Raw genomic sequence first — 13101 nt, forward strand, 5'->3', positions numbered from 1 at the left:
ACCCTGGCACTGTAAGGCTGTAACTCTACCACTGTGCCACCGTGCTGCCCCTTTTCGGGGATCTGATTGAATGCCCCCCTATATCTGTTACCTCTACAACAACCCCACTAGTTACACCCCCAAATAACTCTTACAGATGGATTCCCTTTCTTAAGTGAAGTTTGATAGCTGTACGATTTTCTAAATATCTCTCCCCCGACTCTCAGTCTGAAGAAGGGTCTCGACCCGAAACGTCACCCATTCCTTCTCTCCAGAGAAGCTGCCTGTCCCGCTGAGTTACTCCAGCATTTTGTCTATCTAAGGGCAATAGAAGATTTAGGTTGTGTAGGAAAGAAATGCAGATGCTGGTTTAAATCGAAGATAGGAGAAAGGTCTCGACCCGAAACGTCACCCATTCCTTCTCTCCAGAGAAGCTGCCTGTCCCGCTGAGTTACTCCAGGATTTTGTGTCTATCTTGTTATTGACTTCATCATAGTCCATGCCAGGATTCTCCCAGCAACAAGCATTGGCCGAAATTTCCAGTTTCCTTCTTGAATGGTAGAATTATATTTGCACTTTTCCAATCGTATGGAATCCATGGGAGGTGATAAATAACTACCTGACCATCCATACAACCACTTGTATAGGACCTCCATGTTTGTGTTTAGTACTTAATTTTTGAGATAATGAGAATTATTTTACATTCCTTCCTCTTGCAGCCTCTTGATTCGAAAACCATCGAAGATAATATTTTGCACCATAAACAGTGATTCAAAATACTAATTTGGAATTTTTTGCTATTTCTCATTTCCCCAGTCTTATCCTCGTAGATAACAACGTTTGTTCTTCAGAAACAAGGAACTGCAGTTGCCGGTTTACACACACAAAAAAAAGAGGCAAAGTGCTGGAGTAACTCAGCGGGCCAGGCAGTGTCTCTGGAGAACATGGACAGGTGATGTTTTGGGTCAGAGTGTCTGAAGATGGGTCCAGACCCAAAACATCACCTGTCCATGTTCTCCAGAGATGCTGCCTGACCCCTCGAGTTACTCCAGTACTTTGAATGATTGAATGCGGTGCTGGCTCGAAGGGCCGAATGGCCTCCATTCTGCACCTATTTTCTATGATTATTCTTTGAATGTACCTACAGAAGACTTGAAGAAGGGTTTCTGCCCGAAACGTCGCCTATTTCCTTCGCTCCATAGATGCTGCTGCACCCGCTGAGTTTCCCCAGCAATTTTGTGTACCTACAGAAGACTTTATTGTTTTGCAATTGCATTATTTACTAGTTTACTTGCAGCAAGCATCGGAGACCCACACCACCCTGGCCACGCTCTCATTTTACCCGCTATCGGGAAGAAGGTACAGGAGCTGAAAACTGTAATGTCCAGGTTCAGGAACAGCTTCTTCCCTAGAGCCATCAGGCTATTAAACACTGCAACCTCCAATATGCTCTGAACTACATAGACTTGGAGGCATTAGTTTTGCACTTTTACTGTCTATTTATTTGTCTGCTTTTTTAATGTATATACTGAGAGTTTATTTTGTTTATTGCGGGTTTTACAGAGTATTATGTTTACACGTCTGTTGTGCTGCTGCAAGTAAGAATCCCATTGCTCCGTTTCGGGACGTATATGGTAATGAAACTCTGTGCCAGAGACCTGGATTCGATCCGGACTATGGATGTTGTCTGTACGGAGTTTGTACGTTCTCCCCGTGACCGCGTGGGTTTTCTCCGGGTGCTCCGGTTTCCTCCCACACTCCAAAGACGTACAGGTTCGTAGGTTAACAGTGCTGGAGAAACTCAGCGGGTGCAGCAGCATCTATGGAGCTAAGGAAATAGGCAACGTTTCGGGCTGAAACCCTTCTTCAGACTGAAGGAAATAGGCAACGTTTCAGGCCGAAACCCTTCTGGGTTTCGGCCCGAAACGTTGCCTATTTCCTTCGTTCCATAGATGCTGCTGCACCAGCTGAGTTTCTCCAGCATTTTTGTCTACCTTCGATTTTCCAGCATCTGCAGTTCCTTCTTAAACAGGTTCGTGGGTTAATTGGCTTTGATAAAAATTGTAAATTGTGCCTAGTGCGTAGGATAGTGCTAGTGTACGGGGTGATCGTGGGTCGGTGCAGACTCAGAGGGCAGAAGGGCCTGTTTTCACGCTGTATCTCATTTTGTTTGGGTCAATTGTAATTGGCAGAGTTGTGGGGTAAGGACACTCCACAAGAGGGCAGCAGAGACCCCATGGTGAAACAGTGACTCTTCACAAACACTGTTTAAGCCTGAAGGGAGACAAAAATGCTGGAGAAACTCAGCGGGTGCAGCAGCATCTATGGAGCGAAGGAGATAGGCAACGTTTTGGCCCGAAACCCTTCTTCAGACCCGAAACGTTGCCTACCTCCTTCGTTCCATAGATGCTGCTGCACCCGCTGAGTTTCTCCAGCATTTTTGTGTACCTTCGATTTTCCAGCATCTGCAGTTCCTTCTTAAACACTGTTTCACCACGAAACTTAGTGCAGGAAGGAACTGCAGATGCTGGATTACGCCGGGGGTAGACACACAATGCTGGAGTAACTCAGCGGGACAGGCAGCATCTCTGGAGACTGTAACATGGTGCCCAGAACTGAATACAATACTCTAAATGTGGGCTCTGCGATGATTTATACAGCTGTATCTTGTATTTCTTGTTTCTCTTTGAGAGATCACAATGAAGGATGGCACAGTGGCAGAGTTGCTGCCTTATGCCCCTGTCCCACTTAGGAAACCGGAACGGAAACCTCTGGAGACTTTGCACCCCACCCAAGGTTTCCGTGCGGTTCCCGGAGATTGCAGGTGGTTGCCGGAGGTTGCAGGTAGGGAGACTGACAAAAACCTCCGGGAACCTCACGGAAACCTTGGGTGGGGCGCAAAGTCTCCAGAGGTTTCCGTTCAGGTTTCCTAAGTGGGACAGGGGCATTACAGCAGCAGAGGCCCAGGTACGATCCTTTCTTCGGTTCTTCCGAATAAAGGATCGAACCTTTCCAACGAAAGGAAAGAACCGAGATCTTCGGTTTCCTCCCACACTCCAGAGGTTTTTAGATTAATTGGCTTGGTCTGAATGTAAAATAATTGTCCCTCGTGTGTGTGTGTGTGTGTGTAGGATAGTGTTAATGTGCAGGGGTCAGTGCCGGCACGGTGGGCCGAAGGGCCTGTTTCTGCACTGTATCTCTAATCTAATCGAGGAGCAGGAAGAACTGTACGTCCAAGAGTGTTTTATTACAAAACTTCATTCATTTTATTATTGTCATTTTTCATTGTCAGTGCGAGCCTCTGGGCTGCTCTTCAACCCAGTGACGTAGCTGCCAGCGTCTCCACACAGTCCTTCACAGTGTTATACAGGATACTCTTCATCTGAGGAGACAAAGACAGGCCCTGGTTTAATAGGCCATGAAGAGCAGCATGGTCCGTGACAATAGGAGACTTCACCCTGTAGTCACATCCACCCTCAACGCTTCACTCCTGGCCACCCACCCTGACTCTGGTAGTTCCCCCCCTCCCTCTCCCCCTTCCCTCTCCCTCTCCCCTCATGCTCCCCCCCTTCCCTCTCCCCTCTCCCCCTCCCCTCTCCTACCTCTCCCCCCACCTACCTGTAGTTTGTGTGTGTGCTGCACCAGAGGCCGGCTCTCCCTGGTGAGAGGCCATGTTGTGAACGAGTGCTTGATGTGCTCGGGCGAAACAAACTGTTTGGTGACGGAGATACAGCTGCTGAAGTACTGGACCTGCACGGGACAGAGACAGAGAGAGAGGATGGAACCGACACAATATGCTGGACTAACTCCACGGGCCAGGACCCTTCTTCAGACTGGGCAGCTGCTCCTGCCACTAACACAAGGTTTTCATTGTGCCTCAGTAGAGGTGACAATAAACTAAACTAAAGAGACCGTGGTTCAAACGCTGTCACAGTGCCATCCGAGCTTCACGCCCCTAGCTTCTGTGTTCTCTCCCCAAATCTAATTTAGAGATACAGCGTGGAAACAGGCCCTATGAGTCCGCATCAACCAGCGATCCCCGCACACCAACCAGCGATCCCCGCACACCAACCAGCAATCCCCGCACACCACCCAGCGATCCCCGCACACCACCCAGCGATCCCCGCACACCAACCAACGATCCCCGCACACCAGCCAGCGATCCCCGCACACCACCCAGCGATCCCCGCACACCAACACTAACCCACACTGGGGACGATTGTCACATTCAGACCAAGCCAATTAACCTCCAAACCTGCGCGTCTTTGGAGCGTGGGAGGAAACAGAAGATCTCGGAGAAAACCCGCTCGGATCAGAGGGGGAACGTACACACTAGGACCCGTAGTCAGGATCGAACCCGGCGCTGTAAGGCAGCAGCTCTACCAAACTGCCCGTACTAAAATACCAGTGTATACATAAATGAAATCACAATGCAGTTGTTATTGGGTTTTACCTGATAGGAGGTTGCTGTGGGAATCAAGACAGCATCGCCCCTGAACTGTAGCACGGCCTTGCCCCGAATGCCACTCTCCTCCAGTAGTCTGGTCCTCAGCTTCTGGTCCAGGTAACAGCTTTGTGCCAGCTGCTGATCCTGGCTATCACAGTCTCCCTCCTTCAGCACCTGGTGACAAGGCAGAACCTCCATTTAACCAGTTCTTACAGCGTTCAAAACTACCCCCCCCCCCCCCGCACTCCTCTCACCGGCCCACTGAGATGTCGTCGAGCTGGGGAGGGCGGCAGAGAAGATTTGCAAGGATGTTGCCAGGCCCTGAGCTATAGGGAGAGTTCGAGCAGGCTGGGACTCAATGGAAGAAAGCGATAGAATGATAGAGGTGTATTAAATCATCAATAGGGTAAATGCAGCCTTTTACCAGAGTAGGGGAATCACAAGGTTTAATATGATGGGTGGAAGGTTTAATAGGAATCTAAGGGGCAACTTTATGTTTTACATATCGTATAAAGCCGTGTTGCAAATATTATGGTGCCCTGAAATGGGGGGACTATGTATAAACAGCTGGAATTTCTACATGGTGAAACCAAAATGTATATAAAAGGCCTTTAATAAAATCTGACAATGTGCACTTTAACCACATGTGATTTTTTTTCTATTACAAATCTCAAATTGTGGAGCACAGACAAATAAATAAATGATGGGTCTTTGTCCCAAACATTATGGAGGGCACTGTGTATGGAGTGAGCTGCCAGAGGAGGTAGATAAAAGTGCTGGAGAAACTCAGCGGGTGCAGCAGCATCTATGGAGCGAAGGAAATAGGCAACGTTTCGGGCCGAAACCCTTCTTCAGATACATTTAGGACAGGAATATTCAAGGGTTTAGAGGAATATGGCCAAATGCAAGCAAGTGGGACTAGTGCAGATGGTATTGGTCGGCATGGGTAAGTTGGGCCGAAGGGCCTGTTTCCACACTGTTTGACTCCATGGCTAAATGGTAACTGGCTTTCTGGTCAACGCTACCTACAGTGCCCGGGCTGCCCGTACAGTGAGATAGACACTAGATGTTGGAGTATCTCAGTGGCACAGGCAGCATCTCTGGAGAGAAGGAATGGGTAGAATCTCTGGATCGAAGATTCAAACAAGAGGACATGATTTGAGAATTAAGGGACAGAAGTTTAGGGTTAACATGAGGGGGAACTTCTTTACTCAGAGAGTAGTAGCTGTGTGGAATGAGCTTCCAGTGGAAGTGTTGGAGGCAGGTTCGATTTTATCATTTAAAAATAAATTGGATAGGTATATGGATGGGAAAGGAATGGAGGGTTATGGTCTGAGTGCAGGTAGATGGGACTAGGGGAGAATAAGTGTTCGGCGCGGACTAGAAGGGCCGAGATGGCCTGTTTCCGTGCTGTAATTGTTATATGGTTATATATGGGTGACGCTTCAGGTCGAGACCTTCAGACTGTGAGACTTCCAGTGGAGTAGACACAGTGTACAGTGTGAGGATTAGCGCCCACCATCCCAGGAGTCGCCCAGCAGTGCGGTGCCTCAGTGGGCTTGGACAGCTTCCAAGCTCGGAACTGTGCAAGCTGTGCGACAAAGAGCACAACACACATGCCTTTCATCTCCACTGCGTTGGATTAGCCTCAGAGCCGTAACATTCGCAGCGTTGTAGTAAGCTGCCAACTCCTTTTGTTTGAAGATTTTAGAAATCCTGGCAAACTGGTTTACACATGACATTTCCTATCATCGCATCAGAGGGTGAGCTTAGTTGAACAAGACAAGGAAGGGGTGGGACGTTTGGAGATTATTTCCCGCACTAGTGGACTAATCTACTAAACTCCCGTCACGCTCAAAATATTATTGAAGTCACCCACTCTCCCCGTGACCCGCGAGGGTTTTCTCCGAGATCTTCGGTTTCCTCCCACACTCCAAAGGCGTACAGGTATGTATGTAGGCTAAATGCAGAAATTGTCCCTATTGGGTGGGTATAGGGTAGTGTCAATGTGCTGGTTGGCGCAGACCCGGTGGGCCCGAAAGGGCATGTTTCCGCGCTGTATCTCTAAACTCACTAGTTTAGTTCAGAGGTACAGCGCAGAAAGAGGTCGCTTGGGCTCTCCGGGTCCCCGTACACTAGAGGGCCTGTCCCACTTTCACGACCTCTGCCGAGTTTGCCCTTGACTCATACTCGCAGCATGGTCGTCACGAGGTCGTAGGTAGGTCGTAGCAGGCCGTGATGCTAGTCGTAGATACTCGTGGCATCAAGTAGGTCGGGGCGTTTTTTCTAGCCACGAGTAAAAAAAGTCGTGAATTAGGTCATGAAAGTGGGGCAGGCCCTTAACACTTTCCTACACACTGGGAACAATATACAATTCTTACCGAAGTCAATTTACCTGCAAACATATGGGAGGAAACTGGAGGTCCCAGAAAAAACAGGGGAGAACGTACAAACTCCGTAGACAGCATCCATGGTCAGGATCGAGACTATACGAGTTTCGGGGTTGAGGATGACCTGGAGCAGGGCCTTACATCGCCCGGCGGGGGCTTTGACTCTGACATCGGGAGGAGTGCAGGGGAGAGATAAGACTTTGCCTTCCATCACAGTGAGGAGGAGAGGCCGTAGGCGCAGATTGGCAGCCACGCTTCCGTCAGTCTGCCCCAGGGCAGCTGTGGCTACAGAAGTAGCTTACCACCACCGAGTGTGACTGAGGAGTGAATGAATAATGCGATGTAAAGCGCCTTGAGTATTAGAAAGGCGCTATATAAATCCCATCCATTATTATTATTATGGATGTTTGTGTAAATTGTGTTGTGTCTCGGTTCTTTTTTTCTTGTGTGTATGACTGCAGAAACCAAATTTCGTTTGAACCTCAAGAGGTTCAAATGATAACAAATATATTGTATTGTATTGTATACAAGGTAGACAAAAGTGCTGGAGAAACTCAGCGGGTGAGGCAGCATCTATGGAGCGAAGGAAATAGGCAACGTTTCGGGACGAAACGTTGCCTATTTCCTTCGCTCCATAGATGCTGCCTCACCCGCTGAGTTTCTCCAGCACTTTTGTCGATGGTTACATTGAACGGCGGTGCTGGCTCGAAGGGCCGAATGGCCTACTCCTGCACCTGTTGCTGGTGTATCCACATAAAGCGAGTTACCTTGTGTAAAAACTCTTTGATCTTCTCGGTGTCCTGGCTGGAGTAGATGTGCCAGAGAGCTCCGGGCCGCTGGCTTGGGTCGTTCAGCCTTCTCATGACCGCATCATCCGCCGACTCTCCCTTCAAGCTGGCAAGGACTGCTGTTTAAAACAACACACAGATTAGTTCGGGTGTCAGGGAATACGAGGAGAATGCGGTAGAATGGGGGGGGGGGGGGGGGCGGGGAAAGGGAAAGATGGATCAGCCACGATCGAATGGCGGGGTAGACTTGATGGGCCGAATGGCCTAATTCTGCTCCTAGAACTTATGAACACAACAGTCACTAAAGATTGGCACAAGGGGTGGCCTTTGAACACGTTCCAATAGACAATAGGCGCAGGCCATTCAGCGTGATCATGGCTGATCATCCCCAATCAGTACCCCGTTCCTGCCTCCTCCCCATATCCCCTGACTCCGCTATGTTTAAGAGCTCTCTCTTGAAAGCATCCTGAGAACCTGCCTCCACCGCCCTCTGAGGCAGAGAATTCCACAGACTCACCACTCTCTGTGAGAAAATGTGTTTCCTCGTCTCCGTTCTAAATGGCTTACCCCTTATTCTTAAACTGTGTGGCCCCTGGTTCTGGACTCCCCCAACATCGGGAACATGTTTCCTGCCTCTAGCGTGTCCAAGCCCCTTAACAATCTTGTTGTCCTGTAAATGTAGCCAGCTTCTCTTGGGCAGGACTGAGATCCACAATTTACAGAATCCCCTGATATCCACATGGACAATTCTTTCTGTGGACATCAGCGTGATCATGTTGATAGGAAGGATGGATCTTTACTTTGAATGCTCCTCAAGGGGCTAGCCTTCCTTGAAGAGAAGAATGGTATCGTTTCAGTTTTGTCTACTGTCACGTGTACCGAGGTACAGCGAAAAGCTTTTGTTGCGCGCTATCCAGTCAGCGGAAAGACAATACATGATTACAATCGAGCCATTTGAAACATATAAGATTGTTAAGGGCTTGGACACGCTAGAGGCAGGAAACATGTTCCCGATGTTGGGGGAAGTCCAGAACCAGGGGCCACAGTTTAAGATTAAGGAGTAAGCCATTTAGAACAGAGACGAGGAAACACTTTTTCTCACAGAGAGTGGTGAGTCGGTGGAAGTCTCTGCCTCAGAGGGCGGTGGAGGCGGGTTCCCTGGATACTTTCAAGAGAGAGCTAGATAGGGCTCTTAAAATTAGCGGAGTCAGGGGATATGGGGAGAAGGCAGGAACGGGGGTACTGATTGGGGTTAATGGCCCACTCCTCCACCTGTTTTCTATTGTCTATTGTCATTTGCAGTGTACAGATACATGATAAAGGGAATAATGTTTAGTGCAAGGTAAAGGTGGTAAAGGGTACAATCAAGGGTAGTCTGAGGGTCACCAAAGAGGAAGATACTAGTTCAGCACTGCTCTCTGGCTGTGTGAGGATGATTCAGTTCCTGATAACAGCTGGGAAGAAACTGTCCCTGAATCTGGAGGTGTGTGTTCTCACACTTCTATACCGTTTTCCTGACGGAAAGATGTTTTTGGGAACAACATGTATTTAGCCATGTGTTAGTCTCCTGTTCTGTCTGCTTCTGTGCCAATGTACATGTTGTTCAGACTTTAAATCCAGACATTGTTATCCCAAGGATCCTCATCCTAGTTTTCATTGTGGCCTGATGCTCTTTAAATGGGAACTCCCTCTGCTATTTGTTCCAAGATAACTAGATATATTCTCAAGAATTCTCTATCTTAGCACAAGCTGCTGGAGTAACTCAGGCAGCTTCTCTGGATAGGGTGGGTGACGTTACACCGACCAGCGATCCCTGCACACCAACACTATCCTACACACGCTAGGGGCAATTTACATTTATACCAAGCCGATTAACCTACAAACCTGTATGTACCTGCAGGAAACATGTTCCCGATGTTGGGGGAAGTCCAGAACCAGGGGCCACACAGTTTAAGAATAAGGAGTAAGCCATTTAGGACGGAGACGAGGAAACACTTTTTCTCACAGAGAGTGGCGAGTCTGTGGAATTCGCTGCCTCAGAGGGCGGTGGAGGCAGGTTCTCTGGATGCTTTCAAGAGAGAGCTAGATAGGGCTCTTAAAGATAGCGGAGTCAGGGAGAAGGCAGGAACGGGGTACTGATTGGGGATGATCAGCCATGATCGCATTGAATGGCGGTGCTGGCTCGAAGTGCACCTATTGTCTATTGTCATTGGAGTTTGGGAGGAAACCGAAGATCCCGGAGAAAACTCTATAATAATAATAATGGATGGGATTTATATAGCGCCTTTCTAATACTCAAGGCGCTTTACATCGCATTATTCATTCACTCCTCAGTCACACTCGGTGGTGGTAAGCTACTTCTGTAGCCACAGCTGCCCTGGGGCAGACTGACGGAAGCGTGGCTGCCAATCTGCGCCTACGGCCCCTCCGACCACCACCAATCACTCACACACATTCAACAGGCAAAGGTGGGTGAAGTTTCTTGCCCAAGGACACAACGACAGTATGCACTCCAAGCGGGATTCGAACCGGCTACCTTCCGGTCGCCAGCCGAACACTTAGCCCATTGTGCCATCTGTCGTCCCATCTGTCGTCTATGCAGGTGCCTCCCACAGAGTTGTAGACTACCCAGGTGGAATATTCCACGTAATCCAGGTGATGGGTTCCAAGCCAAAATGTCACGATTTCCACGTCCTCCAGAGGCGCTGCCCGCTGGAGTCACTCAGCGTCTATCTTTGGTACAGACTAGCATCTGCAGTTCATTACACATTCCACAGGTTTTTGGCAACCCAAGGAGAAGTGGCGATGATGATGTAATAATCTTTCCCAACAGTAAACAACTCCTAACAAGTCTTTGTACCGTCTGCAGCCAAGCAAGGTGTTACACAAAAGGCAAGAACATTGCTCGAGGGACATTGTGAATCACTGCTGAGTCTCTGTGTTGTGTCTACGTCGGCCATCTTGAGATGCTGCTATTCTAATTCCCTCCCCACCCTTACTTACCCTGACCTATCCTTACATGGTCTCCCCTCCACGAATGAAAGACATGCAAAAAGGTAATGGTGATGAAGAGAACAGGCCATTGTTAGCTGTGACCTCGAGTTGGCAACAATGGCCTGTTCCCTCTATTGTCTACTGTTTTTGCAAATCTTTCATTCATTTGGTCTACATCGCCATCTATATCTCTCATTTCCCCTCCCCTTGACTCTCAGTCTGAAGAAAGGTCTCGATCCGAAACGTCACCTATTCCTTTTCTCCAGAGAGGCTGCCTGTCCCGCTGAGTTACTCCAGCATTTAGAGTCATAGAGTGATACAGTGTGGAAACAGGCCCTTCAGCCCAACTTGCCCACACCAGCCAACAATGTCCCAGCTACACTAGTCCCACTTGCCTGCGCTTCGTCCATATCCCATGGCGCCTGTATGGTCGTGAGTAGTCGCCTAAAGAGTCGTACCTTTTTCTGGTCTCCGCTGGATTTTCAACATGTTAAAAAAAATTTGGGGACCTGCTGCCACTATGACGGGTGCCGGGAATTCGCCAAAATAATTGCGTAAGTGGGACAGGCCCTTTAATGTGCAGGGATTGCTGTACAATGTGGGCTCGGTGGGCCTGTTTCCGCGCTGTATCTCTAAATTAAACTGAACTAAATCACAGGATCTCAAGGACAGCAGAGTTCAGTGCGGTGGAGAGAGCGACAGCGAGCTTTCGATGTACCTTTCTCTAGCGTCTTCCGGTCTTCCTTTGGGGGTTCGACATGGACCAGGATGTGGAGGGTGTCGGTCAGCTCCAGGTGGAGACTTGTGCTTCCTTTATTCCCATCATCCAGGCTCAGGCCTGCAAAAAAACAACAGACGTATCTTGTCAAAAACAGCTGTTAAACACACCCACACGCACTCACTCACATACTCGCACACACTCTCATATACACACACACAAACACTCACTCACACACTCTCTCACTCACACACACACTCACACACACACTCTCATATACACAAACACTCACACACACTCACTCACACACACACACTCTCATATACACACACACAAACACTCACACACACTCACTCACACTCACACACTCTCATATACACACACAAACACACACACGCACACACAGCTGGAAATTAGTAATGTATTTCCAGCCACAGGGTAAAGATCTGCGACCAATGGGATGGACGCCAGGCTGCCGTGGGAGTGATTGATGGGGATTGTTAAACCATCACTGGGCACATGTGAGATGCCACGTTACTAATACACAGCAAATACAGTGTTCAAGGGCAGCAGGGATAAGCCAGCTAATCAATGGCCTGTGAATGTAACCTCAGTAGAAGAGACACTAAGTGCTGGAGTAACAACTCTAAGATTGTAGATTGTTCCCTTGTGTATCGGATAGTGCTGGTGTACAGGGGTGATGGCTGGTCGGCACAGACTCGGTGGGCCAATGGGCCTGTTTCTGTGCTGTATCTCTAATTTAACTAAACTAAACTAAACCTAACTTAAAATAAACTAAATAATGCTCTGGGAAGAAGGTCCCTGCTGCAATAATGTGATGATCAGTGCAGGGGGAGACAGAGGGAAGGCTGTGACAATGGACAGGCTCTTTACAATTGTAGGCCTCTGCTCACCATACACACTGCACACTCTCAGCTCCAGCTGCGACTTTGCCGTCTCCTCTGGGAACCGGGAGACAAGGTTGAGTTTTCCGTCATTCCTGGTGTATTCCGGCAACGGCAAGTGTTTGTGCAGCTCTTCGAACCTGCAAACAGGAACAGCAGTTAAAGACAAACATAGAAAATGGGTGCAGGAGTAGGCCATTCGGCCCTTCGAGCCAAAGTGTGCTGGGTGTATGGAACAAGCTGCCGGAGGAGGTAGTTGAGGCAGGCACGATGACAATGCTTAAGAAGCATTTAGATACGTACATGGATCGGAGAAGCTTAGCGGGATATGGGCCAAACACAGACAGTGTAGATAGCATGGACAAGCTGGGCTGAAGGGCCTGTTTCTGTGCTGTATGACTCTATGAGGGTCACAACAGCTTTAATTATGCTCAATGGCCAAAGGCTGTGAGCTTAAGGGGGGGGATTCTTGGCTGAGCTCCACTTGTCTACATGGAGAGGGTGGAGGAGTGGGAATAACGGGATTACTATCACACCCTAGATGGGCCAAAGGGTCCTGTATCCTCTATGTTGCTCTGTAAGTCAACAACTATCAATGCTGGCCTTCACACACCATGCAATCCTAGTAATATATATCCTTCATTCAGGGCTGTCAGGGGTTATGGGGAGAAGGCAGTGGAATGGTGTAGGGAGGAACTGGTTTAAAGTGAAGATGGACACAAAAAGCTGGACTAACTCAGCGGGCCAGGCAGCATCTCTGGAGAGACGGAATGGGTAACGTTTTGGGTCGGGTCTGAAGAAGGGTTCCAACCCAAAGCGTCACCCATTCCTTCTCTCCAAAGATGCTGCCTGACCCGCTGAGTTACTCCAGCTTTTTGTG

The 13101-nt window shown here is 48.7% G+C and overlaps 1 protein-coding gene across 2 annotated transcripts in view; it reads right to left on the reverse strand.

The window, feature by feature from the left end:
* Positions 1-3221: 3221 nt before the first annotated feature.
* The window catches only part of LOC116967354 (probable JmjC domain-containing histone demethylation protein 2C), a 71214-nt gene continuing 61334 nt past the window's right edge, over positions 3222-13101 (reverse strand). The window contains exons 18-23 of one of the 2 annotated variants that reach the window (XM_033013863.1): positions 12231-12361; positions 11317-11436; positions 7584-7720; positions 4433-4600; positions 3598-3729; positions 3222-3361 (exon numbers count right to left, since the gene is read on the reverse strand). In XM_033013863.1, coding sequence (XP_032869754.1) covers positions 3293-3361; positions 3598-3729; positions 4433-4600; positions 7584-7720; positions 11317-11436; positions 12231-12361 — 757 coding nt within the window. In that variant the 3' untranslated portion in view covers positions 3222-3292. Of the gene's footprint in view, positions 3362-3597; positions 3730-4432; positions 4601-7583; positions 7724-11316; positions 11437-12230; positions 12362-13101 lie in introns of both variants that reach the window. The other variant, XM_033013862.1, reaches the window with a different exon arrangement.

The sequence above is a fragment of the Amblyraja radiata genome, chromosome 39 (assembly GCF_010909765.2).
Source record: "Amblyraja radiata isolate CabotCenter1 chromosome 39, sAmbRad1.1.pri, whole genome shotgun sequence".
Lineage (NCBI taxonomy): Eukaryota > Metazoa > Chordata > Chondrichthyes > Rajiformes > Rajidae > Amblyraja > Amblyraja radiata.